Here is a 27687-nt window from a genome sequence, read left to right as displayed (position 1 = left end):
CAAGGGTGAAGTTCAGTCAATAGCAAGATAAGAAGATTAAGAGAGTAAAATATATCTGCAGTCTTAGCAATGCTCGGACTGACTCTCAGACGAAGCCGCAGGCAAGCTGTGCATGGGTAAAACTGCAGATTATAAATGTTTTAATTTGAGAAAGATTTTTGTGTTCACAGTCAAACTAGCAAGTATAGGAATAAATGCATTCCATGTTTAAAAATGTAAGTATGCTAGTCAATATTGATAAAGTATGTGTGGTTTACTATACAGTACATAAAGGAAAAAAGCAAAACAGACAACAGGAGTTCTTTACATTTTCATTGTACCCTTAACAGAGGCTACACTACAGTGAATTTGGGATTACACTAAAAACAATGACAAGATTTCAAATCACTGCAGCTGGAGAAAAGAACAACAAGAACTAGAAAACAATACCATCAGCCAATCAGCTTCCAGCTCTAGCGGGCTTCTATCAGACAGCAGATGCCCGCTGGAACGTCACGGCATCAGCTGTGAATCAAATTTAAAATCAATCCACACAAGTGCCGGCTTTTTCATTGTGACTTGCTGTAATGAAAGCTCAGTTCGCATCTATTGGACAGCAAATACTAAAACACACTGTTGGTCCAATTTTATTTTATAACCCACCAATACCAGCCAAATCAATACTTTGCACTGACAAAATCAACCAATCCTGTACCCGCAACTGCCGAATCAGCCAATCACAGCCTGTCAGCTCGACTGCAGCTCAGCATCGTTCAACTGCAACAAACAGAGACATGGACAGTTCAGTAATATTGCTCCATTCAGACATCTGGCACTGTCGAGATAACCTGCAAGTAACTCAGACAAGTAAAAAGTGATTTGTGTAATAAAGTAATTGTTTTTCTCTTGTTCTGTATGTTATCTTTTACGCATGTTTTCAGGACTATTTTCCTAAAACTTCTCAACGGAGAGGTACCAGACAAATCAAAAGTTTTATTAAAGAAAATAATGAGAAATCGTACAGCCTTCAAATTGACAGGCACTACTGCTTAATTTAAAGTGGGTTCTATTCAATTTATTTACTTTAAAGACACAATTTACACAAATTCAAACACACTGTTTGCTGTGATTGTCTTTTCAAGGTCCCTTTCTTTCAATGATTTAAACACTGGCGATATTGAGGTCTGCCACTGTTAATTGAATAGATCAATTGAATAGACCCCGGTATGTTTATGCTTCCTGTCAAAGTCTATTCAGAGTGGTTTCTTATGATTAATTCAGACCACGATACAGCAAAATGACCCTTAAATGATGAATTCCTCTAGTATTCACACACGCTGTGCTCGCGGCCAGGGCACTGGGCACAATGCAGGTACAGTAGGTGTGTGTCACTTCTAGGAACGCAAGCTCCTCATATGATAATAGGACAGAGATAGACTAAGGCAACACGGTCACTCCCTGTCAAGGTACCTTGTGTCTTTGCAATTCAAGGCTCCAGTAAAACAGACACTGCAAAACTTCTACCTGCTCAATCAAGGACACAGCTGTACATTTCATAACAAATAAATGCATTTACTGACTGGGGGACGGACTACACAGGCAATGTGCTGTCTTGGATCGGGCGCACACAGGTGTAAAAAAGTGTATGTATCAAAATATATAATAACTGGTGAGCAATGGGCTTCAATGGGCTCATCCAGTTGATATTTCCAGATCCCTCATCCAGATACCAGCAACACAGCGACCCCAGCCCAAGCTGTCAAACTGAAAGGAACTCCAACCATACCTCACATAGCTGCTCACCACAGACGAATACTGCAAGGGGTAGCGTGTGCGAAATGAGAATGTCAAGCCCCCCCTCGGTGTGGGTCACATGGATAAACCCGTGGCTTTGCCCTCAGGGTTTATGCAGAATCCCACCTCTCAGGTGGGCATTACATTCTCATATCACACACTACCCCTTGCATTATTCTCTATATGTTCTATGTTACCATGGCAACAGACCCCTAAACTAGAAAAAAAGAAATCCTGATATTAGTTAGGTTCATACGTATGAACGTGACAAATATTTTTCAGATTAGAGTCCTTCTTACGTCATCACCTTCTTCAGTGTGCAGTGCCTGCCTGGGCCCCTTAATGTCAACAGCAGCCATATTTAATCACTAATTACAACAAGCAAGTAAAGCAGACACTAATAAGCTGCATTCAAATGAAGATAAGGACAATTCAAAAGAAAAAACGAGGTTTACACCATTTAAAAAGGCTTCTTTATAAGAGCTAGACAATGATAATACAAGAAGAAAAACACTTACTGACATAAACCTCACAATGTCGTATTTGCGTCAGTGGGAGAAAAGAGAGAATTTCACCAGATACCTGAAAAAGACCTGGACAAACACCTTTTGAATTTGAATAGTAAAAAAAAAAAAAATTAAATTAAAATTAAAATGGGGACGACTTTGAACCAAGTTCTCTCCGAAGCACTTTTAGCAGCGTTGCCTGTTACCTGCGCAGCAATAATGAATGTAGCTTTTTCCTGAGCAGCCCTCACAAAAGAAACTCTGAGCCAAACAGAAACTGCTAAAGAAAGAAGGTAAAGGCAACCACGGTTAAGAAACACAGAATATATAAAATAATAATATGGGTCAGAATAAACTGCCACACAAAAATATGTGTCTCGTTGGTTTTGAGCTGGTAATGCATGACGGCTCAAAACCAACTCGAGATATATTATTGTGTGGTAATATATTCTGATCCATACATTATTGTATTTATATTAGAGATTAAGATAAATATACACAACATCTATACTTAACATTACCCCTTATCCTGGTTTACCATTTAAAAAGAAATCTAAATCAGCTCCAGGATAAAAGATGCAAGTGTCTATATACTTATTTTACATCATAATCAACAACAAAGCTACTGTATCTGGTTGTGAATTATCTGCTATAAAACATCCTGTATTCACTCAACATTTCATTACCTTGACCACCTAGAATTCAAAGCCTCTTTCCCACAAAGGAATCCATCCAAATAAACAGTACAGTAATAAAACACTATCTTTCAGGAAGCAGACAGAAAGATGCCACCTAGTGGCCAACATACTGTGAGGTACGGACAGCCCAGAAGGGACTGAGAGACCACACTGCAGCAGCTCCCTCTTTCACCTTGTTCCTTAATGAATATCACACATTAGTGTGCACTTGAGATGTTACAACCTACTAGGAATACCACCTGACAGCTGCAGTGCTTAAACAAGAACTGTGAACACTTATCAATACCAGTGGAAACCCAGTTTATACAGACATTGTGTATTTCAGTGCAATCTGGACTATAATAAAATAGTACAATGAAAATAATGATGCAATTAAAGCAGAAAAAAGAAGATGAACAAGAAGATGAAGAACCCATCTCCTATGGTCAAATATGCTCCCTGCAGAAGAAACCACTTTGTTAAGTCAACGGTTTGGTTTTAAAATAAATATTTTATAAAAACAATCTGAAGTATAATACAGTAATTACCACAGCACCTGTAATGGAGTACAAAACCATGCCAATTCTGGGTTCTAATGGCTGTATTGTTTCACATTCATTTGCTTTGTATACTTTCCATGACATAGGGTTGCGGTCAAAAGTTGACATACCCCAATGGAAATGTATAATTTCTAGAAATTTCTCAAACAAAGAATTTTAGGAAATCTTCTGTAGCAAAAGTTTTGCTTTTGTGAATGAGGGAAAAAAGTTACAATAAATAGATGTTTACAATTATTTATTTCAGCATTTTGTTTTTAGCAAAACCAAAAAATGCTAATTCAAAAGTATCCATACCCTTTGATGCTATAATAGTACTGTCTACAAGGTGCTAGAAATTTCAATAGGATAATGAAGACCTAATTCTAGAAAGTCTAGAAAATGCTGGATTGTAGGTGAACATTCTTAGAGAGTATAAAAGGGTTAGGCATAGGATGATTGCTGTCATTACCAATAAGTCAATATGGGAAAAAGTAAAGAACTATCTGAAGACCTTAGGCAGAAAATGATTTACTGTCATAAAGCTGGAGAAGGATACAAGGAGATTTCCAAGCATTTGTGTATCCCGATTTCAACTATTATTTCTATTATCAAGAAGTACAAGACTCATGGTACTGTCACAAGGCTCCCTCGGTCTGGAAGAAAGAAGGTTCTTTCACCAAGAACAAGTAGAAGAATTGTGAGGAAGGTTAATAACAATCCAAGACAGACTGCCAAAGATATTTAAAGTGAATTGGCTGCAAGTGGGACTGGGGTTTCCATTTCAACCATAGGTCAAGTAGCGCATGGTGAAGGTCTCGATGGTCGCAGGCCAAAGAAAAAGCCACTCTTAGGAATCTTTGGCATGAGTTGAAGAAGGCAGTGCACAAGAGAAGTCCTCGGAATTTGAATGAACTGGAACAATTTTGCGCAGAAGAATGGTAAAAAAAAACACTAAAGAATCATGGCAAAAGCTCATTGACAGATATCCTAATCGTTTAAAAGAGGTTATTATTGCTAAAGGTGCCTCAACTAGCTATTCATTACATTTTCCTTGTCAGGGTATAAATACGTTTGAATTAGCATTTTTTGGAGTTTTGCCAAAAAATGCTGAAATAAATAATTGTAAACATCTACTTCTTGTAACTTTTTTTCCTCATCCACAAAAGCAAAACCTTTGCTACAACTGTACCCCATTGGGGTATGTAAACTTTTGACTACAACTGTATACCTGATTTTGCCGAGTTAACGCACCCCCTCCCAACATTTAGCTGAAAGTAACATTTTCATCATTAACTTTAGTTTTTTAATAACCATGCGCAAATAATGCCTGAGTGAAAATATCGCAGTGAATAGAATAAACTGCCCTGAAGTAGTTGCATCACCATTGATGAAGGTTCAGATGAGGAACAGTTTGGAGGTTTGGATCAGACGATACAGACTCCACAGTATGATTGATGCTACAATCCAGATTTTTTTTTTTTTTTTTTTTAAGACACTGCAAGAGCTTGCATGCTTGCAAGAGCTTGCATTGTTTTGTATTGAACATTTTTAATATTATAGTACTACTTTGGATGCTACGTTAATTTATTATTTTGTGTTGTGTTTCCACACTGGACACTCCAATTTCTTACTTGCAGAGATTATGTAAAGCTATTTATTTTAGTGGACTGAAAATGTCACGTAATTATACAGTGCTCCCATGCTATAAGGCTCTCGGTTATAACACGCCTCAGATATAATGCTCCTATAGCATGTCCCCCAATTCCCTATACTAGTGATTCATGCAATATATCTACAGTAAATACAGTACCGGTGTTGTTCAAACTGTAAACAACTTCTCAGTCTAACTCGCGTTTCTGTTACTCCCTTTTGATACAGTATCTGAACTGAAGAAAAGCTGTGCTGGCACTTTATAACACAGACATCTTATTCAGCATTCGTTTTATAACTAAATAAATATTAGGTTTATTACGTGGTTATCTTTCCTAATGTATTTACTTTTTTGCTTTGAGAGGAGCTGCGGCTTTCTCCGGGAGACAAGACGCTTCAGCCCCACTCCGGCAGCCGAACCTGGGGCAGGCCCATTCCCTCTTCCACTCTCCCGTCCTTCTCAGACTTGGTTTGCTTGGACGGGAACTGAACACCCGACCACCGTTTAGCAAGGCTATTTATAGTTTAAAAACTCCAAATTTTTATATATATATATATATATATATATATATATAAAATTGTAAGAAATATAGCGTTGATTACATAATGTGACACTTTTTAAAAGGGCTGAGCAATCCCAGACAAGTAAAGCATTACCCCTTTTCTAAACATTAACAGCATAAGCAAAATATTACCAGATTTTATTACAGTATACAATGAGTGAGGTATAGTAGTACTCACGTTTACAATGGCTGGAAAAAACTGACACTTTACATTGTTTGAGATGAGAGGCTCTCTTTGCCATTGCACGATCACATAGCCGCTTCATCAACAGCAGCTCGTTGGGGTCTGTATCAGACTGCTGCTCCAAGTACTGTAGGAAGAGTTTTCCCGCTGTTGCAGCATCACAGTGAGAAATCTTTTTAGCCGACTCTTCTTCAGCAGGATCTCCACTATCAGGGTCTTCGGGATGAAGAACAGGCTGTATGATTGCTGAATCGTCCAGTAACTGATGTCCAGGCTCAGCTGCAGAATTTTTTTGCCAATTTGCAACAATCTTCGTCAACTTCTGTGCAGCCAAGGGAGCTTATGGAGGAGATTAACAAATGAACATGCCCCTTCTTCGGCTGCCAATGCTGTTGCAGCAGCTGCAAGTTCGCTCTCCCGACTCTCATCGATAATTTCTGGCCACAGATTTTTCCATGATTTTTGTGATGTTGACCTGGGGATATCTTCCCATGTGTCTGCTATCCCATGGACAGCGTCCCTGATATTAACTTTCACCCACCATTGCAACATCTCAGATGCTTCATCTAACATCAGCATGCAATTAAGAAGTTGTCATTTATAGCATCGTTATAGACTCTCCAGAACTCCTTGGTCCACAGGCTGCACAAGAGAAGTTACGCTTGGAGGCAGAAATAAACCGAAGATCGTACCGTCTTGTGAGCAATCTGTCATCAGGGTGAGCGGGTGCGTTGTCCATCAATAAAATAGCTTTTGCTGGGATGTTGTTTTCATTCAGATGACTCCTTATGCTTGGTACAAACATATGAAAAAAACTAAATCATGAAACTGTCCATCCATGCACTGCACTGTGATTTGTAGTTAACAGGCAAAGCATTCATGTTTACATTTTTAAACGCACTTGGATTCTTTGCTTTGCCAATGACTGTTAAAGGGAGCTTGTGTGTGCCACTGGCATTGGCACATGCCAGGACAGTCAAATGTTCTTTGCTGTGTTTGTAGCCAGATGCAGACCTCTCCGACCTCGAAGCAAGTGTTATACGGCAACATCTTCCAGTACAAACCTGCCTCACCACAACTGTATACGTGTTCCGGTGACAAGTGGTTGAAGTGTGTCTCAGAGGTCCTTTACGTTCGTGCAGTATTTCCAGTATAAAAACTGAAATTGTACTAAACATAAAACGTCCGTTTGGTCCAAAATCATACAGAACAATTTCAAGTGAAAAAAGCCTTCCGCCTCTGGAAAGATTGGGGAATGGGGTCCACGAGTCTGTGGTAAAATCGCAACTTCTTCTCCCTTTGAAAGTTTTGTATGAACAGCTGCAGCACACCTTTCTTTAAGTTTTTCCAGCCTCGCTGTTATTGTTTTATGGGTCGGCACAGTATTGGGATAATCTTACATCGATTTCAAAACTGCTGCATTCACGATTCACACGCACTGTCCTCATAGGGGATAACGTGATCACACCCTGTTTGGCCAAATCTATAGCAAATGTTGTTATGGATGTTTGCTTTTTATTGCCATCAGTAACTCCATCCACAGTAATTTTGAATGTTTTCATTTCAAACTGTGAAGCATTGAACTTGTGTTTTTGTGGTACGGCAATTTTGTTTGGCATAATTATTTACATACCACGGTTTTCTAGTCCATTCCTCAAAATACTTCCAAACGTGGCTTCCTTTGTTTAGAGATGCCATTTAAAATATAGAACAAACTCAGAAAAAAAACCCTGGTCATTAACGTTATTTAACCCCACCATGAAATTGATACCATACCACGCCTACTACAGGCATAAATACACACAGTGCACCAATGACACGCCAGATCGACCGAGAATAAAACCCGCCCCAGTGTCAATCTTTCTGTTGCACCAATTAGAAAAGCTACTTGGAGGCAACTGCCAATCCCCTTCCTTTTTATAATATCCACCCTTAGTGTGGCACCAGAGCAGTCTGATACACGACTTACTACTGATGATAAATTACTAAAATGAATGCATAAAAAAATATGCGTTTGGTGACATTTGTCACGTGACCGGTTATATGTCTAGCATATTATTAAACGGTTTACCACTTCTTTAGAGTTTATACGTTTAAAGCTGTGACTTGCGTAAATTGCATAAACTAGGTTGAACTCTGAAGGAGCTGGAGTCTCCTGTGGTTTTTCAGGCTGCTGTGGCAAAGAAAGTTGGCGTGTCAGCATCACAGGTGTCTCACCTTGTGAGAAGATGCAAGTTCATTATTTTTCATTTAATTTCATTTCGAAATAAAAAACAGCGATTCATTTTGTTTAGGAATAAAACAAAGCGGCACCGCCTGTATTTTGACAGCACCTGCACTGCCGCGTACATTAGACTACCGCAGAAGCACATGGGCTCAGTGTACAGTACTATAGAGTCTGTAGTGTAGTGTGGTGTAGCGCAAGTTTAACTTACATTAATTTTATTTTTTTTATAAATTTAGTCATTACCAATTATTTTTATTATTTTCTCCCCAACTTGGAAATGGACAATTATTTTTAGGCTCAGCTAACCGCTACCACCCCTGCGCTGACTCGGGAGGGCAAAGACGAACACACGCTGTCCTCCGAAGCGTGCGCCGTCAGCCGAACGCTTTTTTTCACACTGCGGACTCACCATGCAGCCACCCAAGAGCCACAGCGTCGGAGGACAACGAAGCTCTCGGGCAGCTTACAGGCAAGCCCGCAGGCGCCCGGCCAGACTACAGGGGTCGCTGGTGTGCGGTGAGCCGAGGACACCCTGGCCGACCTAACCCTCCCTCCCCCCAGGCGGCGCTCGGCTAATTGAGCGCCGCCCCCTGGAAGCTCGATGTCCAGACTATAGAGCGCATCCTGCACTCCACGTGGAGCGCCTTTACTGGATGCGCCACTAGGAAGCCCCCCACTCACCTTACATTTTTTAATGTGGTGGTGGCAGCGGGCCCTGGGGAAATTTCCCCAACCCCCCCACCCTCTCGGTGGGCCTGCCACAGTTATAACCAGTCGATGTCACAGATGTCACACAATTCAGAAAACATCCTTCTTTGCTGGCTGCACTCTGCACTCCAGGCTTATGCACAAAAGCAGTTTACACAGGGACATGCTAAGCCTATTAGATATATAAATACTGTCACAATTTAGCAGCATTTCTTAAAACTTTCAATAAACAGAAACATGTTGTCACTCCTCTGTTCTAAACAGGGCTTTACATTCTATTATTATTTTTACTATTTACAGACGTGCTCAAATTTGTTGGTACCCTTACAGCTCATTGAAATAATGCTTCATTCCTCCTGAAAAGTGATGAAATTAAAAGCTATTTTATCATGTATACTTGCATGCCTTTGGTATGTCATAGAATAAAGCAAAGAAGCTGTGAAAAGAGATGAATTATTGCTTATTCTACAAAGATATTCTAAAATGGCCTGGACACATTTGTTGGTACCCCTTAGAAAAGATAATAAATAATTGGATTATAGTGATATTTCAAACTAATTAGTTTCTTTAATTAGTATCACACATGTCTCCAATCTTGTAATCAGTCATTCAGCCTATTTAAATGGAGAAAAGTAGTCACTGTGCTGTTTGGTATCATTGTGTGCACCACAATGAACATGGACCAGAGAAAGCAAAGGAGAGAGTTGTCTGAGGAGATCAGAAAGAAAATAATAGACAAGCATGGTCAAGGTAAAGGCTACAAGACCATCTACAAGCAGCTTGATGTTCCTGTGACAACAGTTGCAAATATTATTAAGAAGTGTAAGGTCCATGGAACTGTAGCCAACCTCCCTGGGCGCAGCCGCAAGAGGAAAATCAACCCCAGATTGAACAGAAGGATAGTGCGAATGGTAGAAAAAGAACCAAGGATAACTGCCAAAGAGATACAAGCTGAACTCCAAGGTGAAGGTACGTCAGTTTCTGATCGCACCATCCGTCGACTTTTTGAGCGAAAGTGGGCTCCATGGAAGAAGACCCAGGAGGACTCCACTTTTGAAAGAAAAACATAAAAAAGCCAGACTGGAATTTGCTAAAATGCATATTGACAAGCCACAATCCTTCTGGGAGAATGTCCTTTGGACAGATGAGTCAAAACTGGAGCTTTTTGGCAAGTCACATCAGCTCTATGTTCACAGATGAAAAAATGAAGCTTTCAAAGAAAAGAACACCATACCTACAGTGAAACATGGAGGAGGCTCGGTTATGTTTTGGGGCTGCTTTGCTGCGCCTGGCACAGGGTGCCTTGAATCTGTGCAGGGCACAATGAAATCTCAAGACTATCAAGGCATTCTGGAGCGAAACGTACTGCCCAGTGTCAGAAAGCTCTGTCTCAGTCGCAGGTCATGGGTCCTCCAACAGGATAATGACCCAAAACACACAGCTAAAAGCACCCAAGAATGGATAAGAACAAAACACTGGACTATTCTGAAGTGGCCTTCTATGAGTCCTGATCTGAATCCTATCGAACATCTATGGAAAGAGCTGAAACTTGCAGTCTGGAGAAGGCACCCATCAAACCTGAGACAGCTGGAGCAGTTTGCTCAGGAAGAGTGGGCCAAACTACCTGTTAACAGGTGCAGAAGTCATTTTTGTCCATGCCATTTTCATTTGTTTTATTATTTACAATATTATGTTGAATAAAAAATCAAAAGCAAAGTCTGATTTCTATTAAATATGGAATAAACAACGGTGGATGCCAATTACTTTTGTCAGTTTCAAGTTATTTCAGAGAAAATTGTGCATTCTTCATTTTTTGTGGAGGGGTACCAACAAATTTGAGCACGTCTGTACACCAAACCATGTGGCAGCCATAAGTAAGGCCTAAATATTTTCTTCCAATGTGTTTTAGTGCTGGCTTTAGGGATAGTTGAAGATGGAAGATGGTTTTGGAATAAAAAATAAATATGTGCTTGATGTTGCCAATCCATTCACAGACTAATGTGTAACATAAATCTGAAGTATTGAGTCCCTTGGGTATCTATAATCAGCCTCATACTAACTCAACGAGTAGTGTAGAATGACATAACAGCCGTTCACAGGGGTCACATTTACTTGATACTGGTTAAGCAGCATGTAAAATAGGACACACATTGTCTGAAAACTATGTTTACACAGCAGACACTGCTAATAGCGCTGTGGCGGGATCGCTGTCTCAGTTTTACTTTCATATTTCACAGTAAGGAGGAGGTTTCTTAGTACAGGATCAGGGAGGCATTGCTCATTTACACAGCTCAGGGTCTTTAGTAAAAAGAGCTGTGGTCAGCTTTAGGACATTAGGAGAGAGGAGAAACTAAAGCCATTATTATTTCATATTACTGATAGAACATTTCAAATATGCAGAGGTTGGAGTAAGATGGAACACAAGATGATAATAAACACAATGTTTGCAGGACACAGATTTCTTCCAGCTGATCTGGTTAATGACACATTGTAACAGGGCGAGGTGTCCTGTACATTTGATTTGTTTATTTATTTTTTAGAACGGAGTCCCCCTCCGCCCCTGTGCAATGGATTTTGTATTTATTTTGTATTATGATTTAGTATTGTATTTTATATGACGGCGAGGTGCCGCAGGTTTTGTTTTTGTATTTATTATTATTATTATTATTATGTTTAGATGACGGCGTAGCCGTTTGTTTATTATTTGGTAACGTGGATGGGAAGCCCCATCCACATAATAATTTAAAAACTCGTGCAGATTGTGGCCGAGGGGTAATAGGATAATTACTAACTAGTTAAACCCCTCGGCCACGATATAAAAAGCCTGCAGCACTCTCAGTTCGGGGTGGGTGTGAGAGAGGAGAGAGCGAGCAGAGAGACGGCGATTAAAAAGAGAAACTAAACGTAAATAACATAGGAACAGTGAAGGCAATCTGCCCAGCCTGACCTGTGTTGTATTATTATTTATTTCTGTGTTCAAGTTTCTTTTTGTTTAAATATTTTATTTATTTTATTTGCTTAATAGAAACGGCAAACACCACCTTAACTGCAGTACTTCCCTGGTGTCAGTTTCCTTCCTGCTTCTGCCTGACGTCAGACCACCAGTCACCCTGTCACACACATGCATAAGCAACAGATGGAGCTGGTGCCAACAGTGAACAGGATGAGCTGAATGCACCACCGGTACGGCTATTTAAAGTACTGAATAACTTCTCTCTCCGGACTGTAATTATCACAGCTGAACAAGTGCTGGATAATGTCAAAGATGGAGCACAACACATGCTCACACACTTCATAATAATTCCTTATTACTATAGGAAGGCAAGACAGCATTGTGCAGACGGACTCCACAGGGCTGTACTGATATAAAATCCATCAGCACACTCTCATTCCTGTTTGCATTGGGGGTGCAGCTCATTGGCATGAAGATGTGGAGCGCATGTTTTCTGTGCATGGAGCTAGTCTGCTTCACCCATTTCATATTGGGAGCTGGCACATCTCTATGCACCTATTAATACTACTTCCAGAATTGTATAAAAAGAAAGAAATTCCAAGCTGTCCCCAAGTTTAAAAACTCACCATGTACAATAGAATGAACACACATCTTTAAAGCATTCCTGACACATAACTACTGCATGCTGGGTAAAACTGGTGTCCAACTTTCTCCTCCTTCTAACTCCAGATCCACTGAGACCATTCATGCTCTTTGAGAGAGATTTCAGAGTTCACCGACAGGCCACAAAACAGGCTGTCAAACCCCTTCAATACAAGAAGCTGAAGGGACAACCAAAGTACTCTCATCTTGAACCTATAGGAAATAGGTATTCAGCCAATTGAATCCTAATAAAGCTATGCTCTTCATGTTTTTTTTGTCTCGCCACATAAGCCACAATTTCCAACAGATATACTGTGCTCTATCTTGTACGTCATTGTCACCAATGTTACTCTTATCAAATACTGTTGTCCTTATTTGTACAATTCAATTCCGTTCAAGATTCAACTTCATTATATACAACACTTGTGCAATTAAGTTATTAATAAAACTTAGAATTCAACCCGATTCATTTCAAAGCCTTCTTGGCTTCGTTCTCCCAGACAATGGGCACCATCTTCCAGTACATTGTAAAGTATGCAAAGGGACTTCAGCACACAGCCCGCATATCAGAATACAATGCCTGGAATCTATAATAGTATGGAAAATACACAATCAATATATTGGCTTTCTTCCTAGTCTTCAGAAACAAGCCCTAGTGTATGCTGTACACACACGCACACAGATTCCTTAACTATGTTGAAGCATTGCAGAACTGGAATGGCATACTGGGTGAAGATTTTATCAATCATTTAGCAAGTCATACCAATTGGATAAGTGATTCTACTGTACATGTGAAGCTACAAAAAGGATGACTTTACAATATGAAAAGTATTCCCGTTGCTGAAAACATAAATCTGCAGCATTTACTTATGGGAGGGTAGGAATACAAGGGCTGCATAAAAAGGCTACAGTAGATGCTAGGTCAGTTAGGTCAGCAGAACTGGGACGGGTACAGGATGTGGCCAAAAATCTGCAATGCCTCTTTACACAAACTAACTGAAGGAAATGCCTACAGTACTGCAAAACGCACAGGAATTCAACAGCAACGTTTAGCAATAGCAGCATGGAGGTCCCACAGCAGAGGCACTGCTAGTCACATGACAGTCTGCTGTGTCTCATGCTAGAAGTGTTTGCTCATGCATGTATTTAAGAAAGCATGCCGCTGGTCCTTTACTGCCACCCCATACTGTAGCACTAGGACCAAATTCCAACAAGTTTTGCGATTGCATGCAGTAAATCCCACATGCATGAATTACCAGAAATGAATAATTGTAAGCAAATAAATAAAAACAGCATTTGATTTACAAGAGATGCTGTTTGCAAGAGATACAGTACTGTATCTAATTCATTAAAAAGGATGTTGCCTTAAATCTAAGCAAACAGTTGGTCAGGTACTGTTCTCAGCAGCTTACTATTCAACTATAACCACAAGTAAAATAATTGGTCACAATAAATTAAAAATGTATTTAAAAAAAAAGGGTAATATAATTAATTATAGAATAACTACTTTAAAATAAACAAACAATCTGGGTCAGTCTGGTTTCCTCCGTTCTTAGTCCTACAGTTCAGACTCTTTGTTATGTAACTAGCTGCAGTGTAATAGGTTTTATCTCACATGACAAAGAGACACACTGACAAACCCTCTTAAAGCCAGTCACAAGGTTACACACAGACAAGAGTGACCATTTAGTCTGTTCCCTGACTTAAATCCTCACAACCTGTCAATACTGAAGGTTCACACGCAGCAGCAGCACAAACAGAGTCGCCTTGCCAGAATAGCCAAACACTATTGGCTTTGTCACAATAAGCAGCTTGCTGTTTGTAACACACCGTGCCAGCTTTCCAGCACTGCGCCACTCTCCACTATCCACTGAGCAACAAGCCAAGGCACTGAAAGGCTCTTTGTACCTAGATCAGCATTCAGCCTTTCTTGTAACTTTACAGTACATTTATTAATTGCTCAATAATAGATAGATATCTACACACAAACCTATTACAAAGCACAAAATAGAGTATAAGAGTTTAAATACTTATTTATTTGTAACGGATTATAATCCAGTGGCAGCACCCAGTTGCTTGTAACAATGTATACTGAAGTACAGTAGAAAAAGTCTGTTTCAGCTTCTAAACCTTTTCATGCCTGATCTGCACTTTATTTGAAAATCTTGCCTTCAGTGTTAGTTATTGTTACCCCAATATCAGACTTGCTGTATGTATTGCAGGATGCTTGATACATTATGATTCACCTCAGATATCTAACCAACAGCTTTAGAAGGGGTAGTAGGTTTTATAAATCCTTTCACTACTCTTGAATTAGCTTCAGTACCATTACATATTTTAAACAGCTGTCTATACTTACAGCTCAATAACAACTTGCATTTGTTTTACAGTATTTAAAAAGGTAAATTGACCAAACACAATATAAGACAAATAATGAAAGAACTTTGGTTGATATGTAGCCTTCTTTATAGAAGACTGTGCTATAGCAGAGCTTCTTAATTATTTAAATGAAAATCAAAAATGCCAACAGATCATTGTTCACATATTAGCTTTGATTATAGGAATACATAAATGCATACAAATGCTAAACATCTATATTTATTTTAAGCACGGTTTGTCTTGTGTAAAACAAAGTTTTCATGTGGGCAGTTTCCATGGGTTAGGGTTAGGATCTCTGTGCTGGAGATCAGTTTCCATTGGTTAGGGTTAGGGTTAGGATCCCTGTGCAACCAAAAAAAATTGTAAACAGTTTTTTCTGGGTTAGGCGTATTGGCGCCTGTAACACAAAAATGTTACCTCTCCTTTTAAAAGCATGTGTCAATATTTATGAATGCACTATGACGTCAGTCTGTAAAGGGGGAAAACTGCATATCACGTTTAAATAAACTGAAGTGCGAGAAGGACGTTAACAAATAAACTAACAACAACAACAACAACATTGAATACAAATGCATGGAAGCGCAGATAGGTGCTGTATTAACATCAGCAGAATACAGTAACCCCCTGTGACAGAGAGTGAATGAATCCGAGTCAACAATCTCCCTCCCGACCTGTGAGAGTGCAGTATAACAGGAACCGTGTGCCCCGGACTGGATGGTTTGACAGTTCATTCCAGGGTCAGTCGGAAGTCAGCCAGCCAAAAAGGGGGCGAAGCCACAATACTAGAAGTCATGCCTTACTGCGGTAGGCGATGTGTCAGTCATGGATTGGAGGAGACGTGATTGCACGCACTACCAAAGGGGAAGTGACTGAAGGTATATCAGGGATGTGGCCAAAAAGTACCGTGAGTGTTTAGTGTTGTCTTATCTGTCTGTTTAACTGTTATTTGTTATTCTAGACAGCTAAATATCTGCGAGCTGTCGCGCTAAGCCAGCATTAAACCCGGACTATACACTGCACTATTGTTGTCAACGATCATTGTATTAAATCACCACTTGCACTAGGAGCCCTCACTATTGGACTTGTGATCGTGTGTGTATAAAGTGTGTGTCATTATTAGTATTATTATTTCAGGATTGAACCCTGTGGTTTACCTGCGCTATACACATTGTTGTGTAGAGCCAGGTATTATTATATAAGGTTGCCAAACAAGTAACCCAGCACAAATAAAGAGCTGTTTTTCACCGTGAACTGTGTTGTGTTTGTTATTACTGAGCACTGCATCACCTCTACACCTGCACACTGCAAACCACTTTGCCACCCCCCCGTTTCATGCAACAGCTGGGACGGTGACCAAATGTCAAGTGTTGTGTAAAAATGCAGTATTTAATATCGTAAACAGCAGAACCAAACCAATACAATTTAAACTTGTTTTTATTGAAAAATAAACAGTTATCATAAGAACTGTCTGTGCTACATGCCGTCACATCATGACGTAAAGCCTTATTGAAAGGTTTTATTGCAAACACTTGTACAAGCAAATGAGACAATTGTGTGATTTTTATGTTTCATGCTTAATTCACTGTATCATTTACAGGCCACACGATGGAGACTGGGCAACCTCTTCTGTGGTTTGACGTAAGCCACCACTGTTGCGTTGTCTGCTCGGACAAGCACATGCCTCCCTCGAACCTTCTGCAACAAATGCTGCAAGGCTAGTTAAACTGCCTGCAGTTCCAAACCAGTATGTGTAGAATGGCCTCCACAGCGCAGATGGGCAGGCTGTTTGCACCTAGAGTGCCTATAGACATTTAGTAATGGGCAGGGGTAGAGGTAATGCAGTGCTCAAACATCAACAACAACAACAACAACAACAACACAGTGTTCACGGTCCAAACAGTTCTTTAATCTGTTTTCACGGTTTGGCACCGTTAAATAATAATGCTGGCAACTACACAGCAATGTGTAATTGCACAGCCAAACAATACAGGGTTTCAGTCCCGAAATAATAATACACAAAGGCAATGTGCAGACACGGCTCCGTGTCCTTTCGCGGTGGTCCCGTGCTGGTGGTGAATACACCGTTAAGTGTAACTGGTGCAGTGTTTGTAATCCGGGTTCTCCCGGTTTACTTGGCCGTCTAAATTACAAATAAACAGTTAATAACAAACATAAATACAAAACACTTGAGGTTACTTAGTTTCACTCATCCTTTACAGTTCTTTCCATAACTATAACCAAGGAACAGATTGCATCGACACATCCCCTAAAATACCCTTAGGTCACCCCCCCCTCCGATAGCTAGTTCAATCACATCTCCTCCAATCCATGACTGACAAGTCGCTTACCATACTAGGGCAATGACTTCTGCTATTGTGACTCCGCCCCCTTGCTGGATGGCTGGCTTCCGACTGACCCTGGAATGAACTGCCGAACCACCCAGTATGAGGCACACTGTTCCTGTTACAGCACCCTCACAGGTCAGGAGGGAGATTGTTGACTAGGATTCATTAAATAATGCCTTTGTTTAAAATCCCAAAAAATTGAATAGACTCAAAAATGCAGACCGTGGAAAAGGTAGGAGGTGGATGTTGAGCGTACAGATATTAAAAAAGTAAACCTAATAAACCTAAAGAAATGTTATGGAAACAGACGTGTCTTTGAAGTCTTCTTATGCACAGTGATTGAAAGTCTGACATTTTCAAGTATCCAATTAATTTATACATCGGTCCCTACAAGGTCTGATAAGGTACAGTAGCTAATGTTTTAATATACTAATACCAGCTCGGTAGGAAAAAATAATTATACTAGTACCGGTACGTAATGTTATAGTCTGCATAAAAAGAGTTGAACAGTAAACTAGTGCTGATCGAAAGACATTGTAAACCCTTTCTGAAGATTTCTTATTTAAGGTATTTCTGTGTTAAAATAGCCAACTTTAAATAACCAATGTATGCGCTCATGTCAACACATACACTATAAGCTAATTCAGTCAAACTTAGCTAGCTAGTATAGTATTACTTAAGGACGGTACAAAAGCATACAGGTTAATAGGTAAAACAAATCTATTAAAATACTAAACTGTATGAATACAGATAATTAAAATATTGTATTATAAATTATGTTTAAAAAACAAAAAGTAAATCACTGCAAGATTACAATTTACAAAAGGAAGTCACTTAGAACCATATACAACAGGTGAAGTGCTGTTGATTTATTAATCCAACACAAGAGAAAGAAAGAAAGAAAGAAAAGAACTACCATACTTACAGCAGTTTTCTGATGCAGCACGTTCACATAAAAAAAAAAAAAAAAAACTCCTATCCCAGAGCTTGCTGCGCCGGCTGCTTGTGGCTGCTGTCTGACGTCACACGCAGCTTTTAGAGAATCGCCTTCTCCCAACCTTGCAGTGAGCGCAGCACGCATTTTTAAATTTCTCTGGATTATATACCTATACAGAGTCAGTCTGATTTAATTGATTAACATGAACTTTACTGTAACATTATGCATGATTAATAATTTATTTATTTAATTAATATAGCGTTGACAAGGCTGTTCACGGCTTCATTGTACAGGAGGATTATAAAGTTTACCACACCAATGATACAGTGCATTGATGTGGTAAACACTTTCTAATCACCCTGAGCAGTAGTTTTACTGGTTATTTGCATTACAATTAGCAGGTCACTCATGATCTCTGCATCGTCTCTTTGGTTCAAAGCCACAGCCAGTCTCCCGCAGTAACTTTTCAAAGCTGCGCTGGTCTGTGCAGAATCTGCACAGGTTTCTGCGGGTGGAGTTGAGTTGCATCACGCAGCAGCCCTCAAAGAACGCGCATCTCCGCGATTCAGTGCAGAACTCGACCACTGCATGCACGTCTCCGATTACAGATAGAATGAGAATACTTTTCATAGCAAGACGTAACTAAAACACTGTGGAACAACGGTTCCACAATTTTCAAGGCTTTTCCAGGCCAATCCAAAAAAACAACCAAATATAAGGCTTTAGACCTTGAACATTAACAAGCCTTTTCAAGGTTTTCTAAGGGTGTACAAACCCCGTATACAGACAGTACTCATTGTAACAGGGCTGGTACAGTATACAGTACTTTACCAGAAAACCTGCCTCAGCACAAGCAGCAGCGCCGCTGCACAGGATGTTACAGGCAGAAGTACTGTAAAAAAAAAAAAAAAAAATAGATGAAAACAGGGAGAGTCAAGACTCGAACCAAGTCCGCTGGTTCTGGACCAATATTGGTATCACTGTTTAAACCAAAGTCCCGACTTTGAAGCGAGTCTGAACGGTGATGAACTGAGCAGACAGTAATATGAACCGAGGTTAACCGAACCGATCGGTACAGCAGCCATACGGTGCCTGAGCACTAGTGCTGTACTGTACAGTACCCTTGCACGGTACAGTTCGGTGGTGGTGGTGGTGGTACACCCAGTACAGTATCTTCGGTATGGTTCGGTGGTACACTCAGTGGTGGTACAGTCGGTACGGTTCGGTGGTACCCCGGTGCGGTAACCTCATTTGCTGTTCGTATGTGTACCCGGTCGGAAACGAGGTAGGTCTGCGACCCACAGTTACCACATGTTGGAACATTTTATTTAGATATAAATTAATTTTTGGTCTTCGAATACAACTCACAGAATAGGTTAAACATGAAGTCAGATTCTGGTTAAATTCCTAGTTAGACAGTAAGTTGATAAAGATCTTTCTGGTCACTTTTGTCATTGCTATGACAAGGTTCCAAGACAATCTGAAATAGGTGTTGGCCTCTCCTTTGATGTCCAGTTCTAACAAGAAAGGCATTTGCCATTTAGGGTGGATCATTGTTTTTGTGTTATAGGTACCAACACATTGTTAAACATATTTACAGACTAGATATAAAACACGTCTTCTTAGGAGGGTTCTAAAAACTAGCTACTTCAAAGAGAAACTGGACTGAACCAGATGCTTGGACCCTAGGGTTAAGACAATGGACAATTAACCAAGTGATAAGAGATTTGTGTCTTTGATTGGTTTAAAGAAAAATCATGATGTCACTGAAAGACTGCATTTAAACTGAGAATACTGAAATGTTCTTTGTATTGCTCTGATCCGTGCTTGGAGAGAGGATACCTGCAAACTGTTGTCACCATGTAATCCTTTAAGATGTCTGGTTGTATCTTTGCAACTCATAACTTTTATCTTCAATAAACTACACTTATCTGGACTCAAAAAGAAGAAGCCAACAACTTCTCTTTCGCTTCTTCTTTTATTTATTATCACAACAATGTTGTGAATCAGCAATAAAAGAAGCAGCGAAAGAAGTTGCGGGCTTTTTCTTTGAGTCCAGATAAGTGTAGTTTATTGAAGATAAAAGTTCTGAGTTGCAAAGGATATCGATGGGCTAATGGGTGATGAGTGGGCGGAGTCAGCGTCCATAAAAGGGCATGCTGCATGCCAATTGAGGGAATTGAGTAGAGCAGGGAATATGAAAGAGAGAGAGAGGCAAGCAGAGAGGCCCTTTGAATAAAACAGTACGAGAACAATTTGATAAAAATAAAAAAGCAGTTTTACTGCTTTCGCTGCACCCTGTTGTCTGTCTCTTCATTGACTGCCAGAACCCCGCACATAGCCGGCCGCTACAATATACTTCTTGCTACTAAGCAGAAAAGTGTTTTGCAATATTGATTCCAAAGTGCTTGCTGATTGGGGGATAAACAATACATTTGTATACCAGGTTTTGCATACAACAACATATTGTATTACATTTAAGTCTTGCTATGGTACTGGAACCCTCATACACAGGAATGCACAAAAACATAAAAAAAGTTAATTCAAAGTAGCACATATTTTTATTTTAAATGCTTCATTGCATTACATTTATGCCTCGCTATGGTATTGGAATCCTCAGACACAGGAAGGAAGAATAACATTAAAACAAATTATAAAGTAGCACACGTTTTTATTTTAAATTCAGTGAGAACAGCACTTTCCTTTTGCGATCAGCTTTAAAACATCAGGTGTGAGTGCGACAGACTTGACAGCGATAATAGGCAGTCCTGCAAAAATGTACGCGCCCCTCACCGGCTGAACAGCCGACATTTTAAATTCCGTTTCACTATCAACATATCGGAATGTTAAAGTAAACTAATTTGTCTCTTAATAGATGCAACACAGATGCTATATTATTTTTACTGATATGTATTTGGAGTTTACAAGGACACACTTTATTCCTTTTGGATTTGTTTTCAACCGACCGCAGCTTTTTCTTTTTTTTTTTATTGAGAGGTTGGGTTGGGGATGGAAGGCTGCCTGTAGGCCATTTGGTCCACCATGACATTTAATTACACTTGTATCAAAACAACTGGTAAAATTAGTTTGGGTTTAGAATATACCGATACGAAAACACTTTTCAACTCCAGTACAAGACCGATACTGTTGCGATATACCTGTCCACATTTAAAGTGGTTTACATGAAAGATATTCTGTATTACCCACTCCACTGATTCTCTCTGGGGACTCCGTCACGCTGCACACAGGATTGTGGGATAGAGAGAGTCCGGGTGAAGATTTTCTATTGACAGTCAGAACATGTCAGATTGAGCTGCTTTGAACTTATTGTATCGATGTTTCAAAATATGAAAAAGTCTATTTTAGTATTGTCCAGGGTATGTATTTCAATATGTTTACACAACATTATTCAGCAAGTTTCATTTGACTTAATGAAGCAAAATTAACTCTATAGGTTAATGCACAACTTTTGGCCACAGCTGTAGCTTTAAGACAGTGAAACACAAGGAAAGCTAAACACTGAAAAGGTTAATCAATCTGTAAAATTAGAGATTTAAACTGTTTCAAATAACAGTAAAGGTAGTGGGCGTTTACCTTCCAAATTAACAGCTTCAGTGTACCAGACAGTATCGGTGCAATCGGCAACCTAATTTCTTCTTCGATTATCGTATAGACAATAATCAACGATAATCGATGCATTGACGTTTCCTTTTTCAAAATAAAAGAACTTTAGTTTGTTTGTTTTTTTAACAGAAGATCCAATAACTAAAAACACATTTCTGCATAATAGTTAAACACAAAAACATTCAAATTAGAACATTCCAGATCATAAAAAAAAAGAAATACAAAGGTCTTGAGTTTAACAAAAGAAGCGCACTCTCACACACTCAAGGTTAATACAAACCGGCATCAGGAGACTTCAAACGGTTCTAATTTGATGCATCGATTCACCAATATGTAATCGAAGCTCGGGAAATTTAAGGGCAGACCACACAGTAATGCCCTCTAATCAGAATGCCTACATGTTTGTGCAGATTTACACACGACACATTTCCAGTGTAAGAGACAGTAGAATGAATACAAGGCACATACATTGCACAGTACCTGTCGTGTAGTCCCAGGGACATCATCTCTCCTCCCCTGTGAACGGAGTGATCCACCATGTCCGTTCCACCAACAGGTCCTCTGTCAAAACAGGGAAGCAAAGGTGGGTCTTTTTTCAGGGGAGTACGGTACTGTTCCAGTTTCTATCTCAACTACTGCTAAAACATCAAGAAAAGCCATCCGCACAGGCAGGGCTGCAGAATGTTCACGGCCACACGCACAACATGCTGCGAAGGGATTGGTCGGGAGCCACCCCCCTGGGGATCCAAAACAAACATGAAGTATTTTATTATTATTATTATGTATTCTGCTTAGAGATACATGTTATTCTATGAATACTTCCTGAAAGTTCTGTTTGGGCAAATTACAATAATGACTGTTTATTCTCAGGGTCTTTATGAGCAATAATGGACACTACTAGATTATTTTCTCAAAGTAAATATTGTCCCCCGAGAGCCTTGTTCCATCAATACTCTAAAAAGTTGTATTATCTAGTGGTGTGGAAAACATTCCCTTGCCATTTCTTTTTAATGCTGCACAAAGTGTAGTACAGGCAGCATGACATGTACCTACTGTACAGTGCCACAATGTGAACGGCAGTCTCACCCACACCTGCAAAGACAGAGTTACAGTATACTGCTGATCTGCAGTACAAACTGGAAGTTATTACAATAGCAGTGACATTTAAATATATATATGCGTCACTGTACATCCATATTGCATATGGTTTGTTTAAATATGTAATTGACAGCAACCCAGATTAAAAGTTTGCAAATATATGTAGGTCTATGCGTTAGGGATGTGCTTTTGGTACATTTTTATGAACATTTAAATGCTATGCAGTGTCAGCGTTTAAACCATATCTACACACACACACGCAGCCCTGATTAGTATTTCCCAAGCAAAGAAACCCTAAACAAGCAAATTATTATTATTTATTTATTAGCAGACGCCCTTATCCAGGGCGATTTACAGTCGTAAACAAAAATACATTTCAAGAATCACAGTACAAGTAATAATACAATTAAGAGCAAGATAAATACAATGACTTTGGTTCTATAAATAATGTTTTAACATTACAAAGACTTAAAACTACAAAACTACAACAAAACAACAACCACACACACCAAAGTCAATATTGAAATGTTTATATTTAAAATGTCCTCTTTGTTCTAATTAAAGTTGTCAGTAGAGATATAACTATATACTATACAACTATATAATCTATATACATATTCAATGGATAGTTTAATGTATTTAGAATAGTATGTTTCTTAAAGGCTCATTTAACACAACAAAAAAGGAACCTGTTAGTAACTTTGCCCAAAATCATATGGTTATTTAAATAAATAAATAAATAAATAAATAAATAAATAATAAATAAATAAAAAAGACAAGCATGATCAAGCTCTTCAGCAACATTACCCACTGTACAGTGCTAATGCAAAATGGCTACAGGAAAGCGAGTTGTGCTTACAATTGAAATAATTTTTCCAGGGATAAAATAGCATAGTATTTTAGAATTGGAAAGAGCACTGTGACTGATATTAAAATGTCTGTCTCAGAGATCAAAAAGGTTTGCGGTGTTTGATAGTGAGGGTGGGATTTGAGAAGTATATTGCTTGTACTTGAGCAATACAATTTCAGAGTACGAGTCCAATTTTTAAATGCCAAATCGAACACACAATCAAGTAATATATTTAGTAATTTATATAATGCTTGCCTTCCTGTGCATTTAACTGCATGTGGTCAAGTATCACTAAATAACAACGCGTTCAAATTCATGTACTCACACAAGCTTTACATTCAATTGCTAGAGAGAAGCCTGGCCTACCTGTCTGAAGTGTGTCTCGGAGGTCCTGTACTTTAGTGCAGTATTTCCAGTATAAAAACTGAAATTGTACTAAACAAAAACAGCCGTTCGGTCCAAAATCATACAGAACAATTTCAAGTGAAAAAAGCCTTCCACCTCTGGAAAGATTGGGGAATGGGGTCCACGAGTCTGTTGTAAAATCGCAACTTTTTCTCTCTTTGAAAGTTTTGTATGAACAGCTGCAGCACAATTTTCTTTAAGTTTTTCCAGCCTCGCTGTTATTGTTTTACGGGTCGGCACAGTATTGGGATAATCTTACATCGATTTCAAAACTGCTGCATTCACGATTCACACACACGGTCCTCATTGGGCAGCGCTCTTCAACGAGCGGCCCCGCAAGGGACTACCAAGTAAGTGGCCTGCCGACAGCCAGCAAAAATTATAAAAATTAGCTAAAATAAATATGGAAAAGACAAAACAAAAACAGCAACATTGTAAAATAATTTGTGATTTTGTATCTGGCAAACCTAGCCACTCCGAGCGACTCACGCAATCCAGTTCCATTGAGTTCTGCTTTGCGTTCTCTGTGGGTGATTTTACTTTTTTACTCGTGTTGCTATTTTTCCTGTCTTATTTTGAAAGTTAAATAAACATCGTTCTCTCTACTCTAGCTAGTAAGAAGCAAAAGCTTGATGGTGAAAATCGTAGATTCAACGAGTGGACCAATAAATATTTATTTTACCAACTGTACCTAACACAAAGCCAATGTGTTTATTGTGCAATGAATGTGTGTCAGTAGTTACGGAATACAATGTGAAAAGGCATTTTAAAATCAGTGAGCTTCTGGAAAATACATATCCACAGGGCTAAGCAGTTAGAAGCTCAAAATTAGAGGGACTGCTGATTCCATCATGCTTGTGCGATCTTGCACTCAGCAAGAGAAAGCTACAGCGGCCTCGTTATGTGTGGCTCGGATAAGAACAAAGAAAAAGAAGCCGTTCACAGACTCTGAAACCATGAAAGAGTGCATGCTGACAGTTCTAGACGAGATAGCCATTGATGAAAAAATAAAAATAAAAATCAAGTGTAGTTTCGTCAGTTCAGCAAATTCCACTTTCAGACACTTCTACAATGTTTTGGGAACTCAAGCTTTACACCCACTGGCTAGTCTGAAAAAAGCAGAGCTTATGTCAGTTTAGATGAGTCCACTGACAACACAGACACAGCTCAACTGTGTATGTAGGTGCGTTTTTTTGATGAGAAATGTTTCTTTGAAGAAATGTTAGCTTTACTCCCATTGGAAAGCTACACTAGTGGTAAGGTTACTTTTCAAAACATTACTTCGTTTTTCGATGAGCATGGACTTGACCTGCATAAAGTAAGTCTTCTAGTTACGGATGGTGTTTCGATGACAGGAAGGATAAAAGGTCTGATAGCGAGGCTGTCTGCTTTAGCACCACAGATGCAGTCCTTGCATTGCATTATCCATCAAAGTGTTTTGTGCTTTGTAATGAGCTGAAAGATGCAATGGACACGGTGATGGCAATCATAAAGTTCATCTGATCTACATCAAGCCTCCAACATCATCTGTTCCGTCAGTTGCTAGCCGACATGTCCGCAGACCATCATGATCTGCTAGTTAGTGCACAACGATGTTCGCTGACTCAGTAAAGGTAAGCATTGGATCACTTCTGCGATTTGGAACTCAATTTGGATCTACAGGGAAGGGATGAGACCATAAAAATCGACCTTGTTGAGAAACTGAATGCCTTTCAAAAAAAGTTGTTTCTCTTTTCATTTGATTTAAATTTGCCAAAACTTCTCCACTTCCCAAAGCTGTGTGATTTTATCACCTCATCATCAGCCAAAGTCGCCAATGTGATGACAGATTTCTTGATAAAGCTGAAGAATAACTTTGCTGATAGAGTTCAAGATTTCCATCTGCCTAAAGAAGTCATGATGTTTGCTAGGGATCCAATCACCATTTCACCGCAAACCAACAGTGCAACATGCCATCCTGGACCATTACATTGAAGAGTTTTCTGCCAGGCTTTTATTTAATAATCCACTTTGTATTATACGAGGCACGCTTAACTGCTACCGTCTAGCCTTAGGATCTTTCACATTTAATACTGTGCAGGTTACGTTCCTGATACAAATCAATGGGTGAAATTACCCACTAGGGCACTGCCACTGGGCTGCTACAAACCATTCGCTCCAGATTTAACAGTGTTATTATTATTATTATTATTATTATTATTATTATTTGTTTATTTAGCAGACACCTTTATCCAAGACGACTTACAGAGACTAGGGTGTGTGAACTATACATCAGCTGCAGAGTCACTTACAATTACGTCTCACCCGAAAGACAGAGCACAAGGAGGTTAAGTGACTTGCTCAGGGTCACACAATGAGTCAGTGGCTGACGGGGGATTTGAACCAGGGACCTCCTGGTTATAAGCCCTTTTCTTAACCACTGGACCACACAGCCTCTGTTCACAAGACTTCCACAGATGTGTATTCTTTATTCGATGAGAAAGCCAAAGCAGTCTGTTTGTGTGGAATATGAACTGCAGGGTGACGTGTGGCTGGAAGAAGCTGTCATTGCATGTCTTAGTGTTTGAGCTGTATCACATATCTATATTTAGCAACAGCCCTTTTCTGGGCGTCTCAAACAGGGACATTCTGTTTCACTTTGTTCTGCTCAATTTCAGTTGTAGCAAAAGGAATAAGCATGTACAGCACTTACTTTATTGTTAGTATGCTTACAAGCATTAGGCTTTTTCACATGCAAAGGTTAAAAACACCAGCACTGATTTACTGAGCATTTGATACTGTAACTTCACCAATGTGGAGCAGTGTGGAGTAGTGGTTAGGGCTCTGGACTCTTGACCGGAGGGTTGTGGGTTCAATCCCCAGTGGGGGACGCTGCTGTTGTACCCTTGAGCAAGGTACTTTATCTAGATTGCTCCAGTAAAAACCCAACTGTATAAATGGGTAATTGTATGTAAAAATAATGTGATATCTGTATAATGTGATATGTTGTAACAATTTTAAGTCGCCCTGGATAAGGGCGTCTGCTAAGAAATAAATAATAATAATAATAATAATAATAATAATAATAATAATAATAATAATAATAATAATAATAATAATAATAATAATATGCCCTTTTGGTAGTGTGACTTATTTAATCAAACCATCAGATGAATCAACCCCTACTGTACCTCGCTCTTCTTTAACCCTTTGCAGTCCATTTATTAAGTGCGTGTCAGGCGCGTCAGGTCCAATTTATTTTCACACACGCAGTTAATTTTAGACGCGCTGTTTAAAAGTATTTTTTTTCCCCACAGTCAAACAGGTTTAAAAGGCCCTGCATATCAACAAAGCACTCACTAGGCATCTCCAGCCCCGCCCCACCCTTTCCTTCGCTATAGCTTTCACATATACTAAGAAATAAATAATAATAATAGTCGCACATACCGATCAATCATCTCCTGATCACTCGTTTTATCACCAAACGCATCAATAATGCGATCCAAGTCATTATTTTATTACTATAACATCTGAAAAAAGCTCTGCAAATGTCCGTGGTATTCTCTGAGCACTGATGCAGTAGCAGCCAGCTTGTTTCCTTATGGCCGCTGTAATCTGATGCCAGAGGTAAGTATGACTATTCACAAG

At 39.3% G+C, this 27687-nt stretch overlaps 1 protein-coding gene across 9 annotated transcripts in view; it reads right to left on the bottom strand.

The window, feature by feature from the left end:
• LOC117430585 (kelch-like protein 13) overlaps positions 1-27687 on the bottom strand; it is an 89930-nt gene that overhangs the window by 42313 nt on the left and 19930 nt on the right. For 3 of the 9 annotated variants that reach the window (XM_034050773.3, XM_034050767.3, XM_034050771.3), the window contains one exon: positions 22176-22268. The exons of 3 other annotated variants lie outside the window; for them this stretch is intronic. In XM_034050773.3, the coding sequence (XP_033906664.1) occupies positions 22176-22246 (71 nt within the window). In that variant the 5' untranslated portion in view covers positions 22247-22268. The remainder of the gene's footprint in view (positions 1-22175; positions 22269-27687) is intronic. 3 more of the 9 variants (XM_034050775.3, XM_034050768.3, XM_059000673.1) reach the window with 1 other exon arrangement.

This window comes from Acipenser ruthenus, chromosome 26, assembly GCF_902713425.1.
Source record: "Acipenser ruthenus chromosome 26, fAciRut3.2 maternal haplotype, whole genome shotgun sequence".
In the NCBI taxonomy this organism is placed as follows: domain Eukaryota; kingdom Metazoa; phylum Chordata; class Actinopteri; order Acipenseriformes; family Acipenseridae; genus Acipenser; species Acipenser ruthenus.
This window is presented reverse-complemented; position numbering and strand designations above follow the sequence as displayed.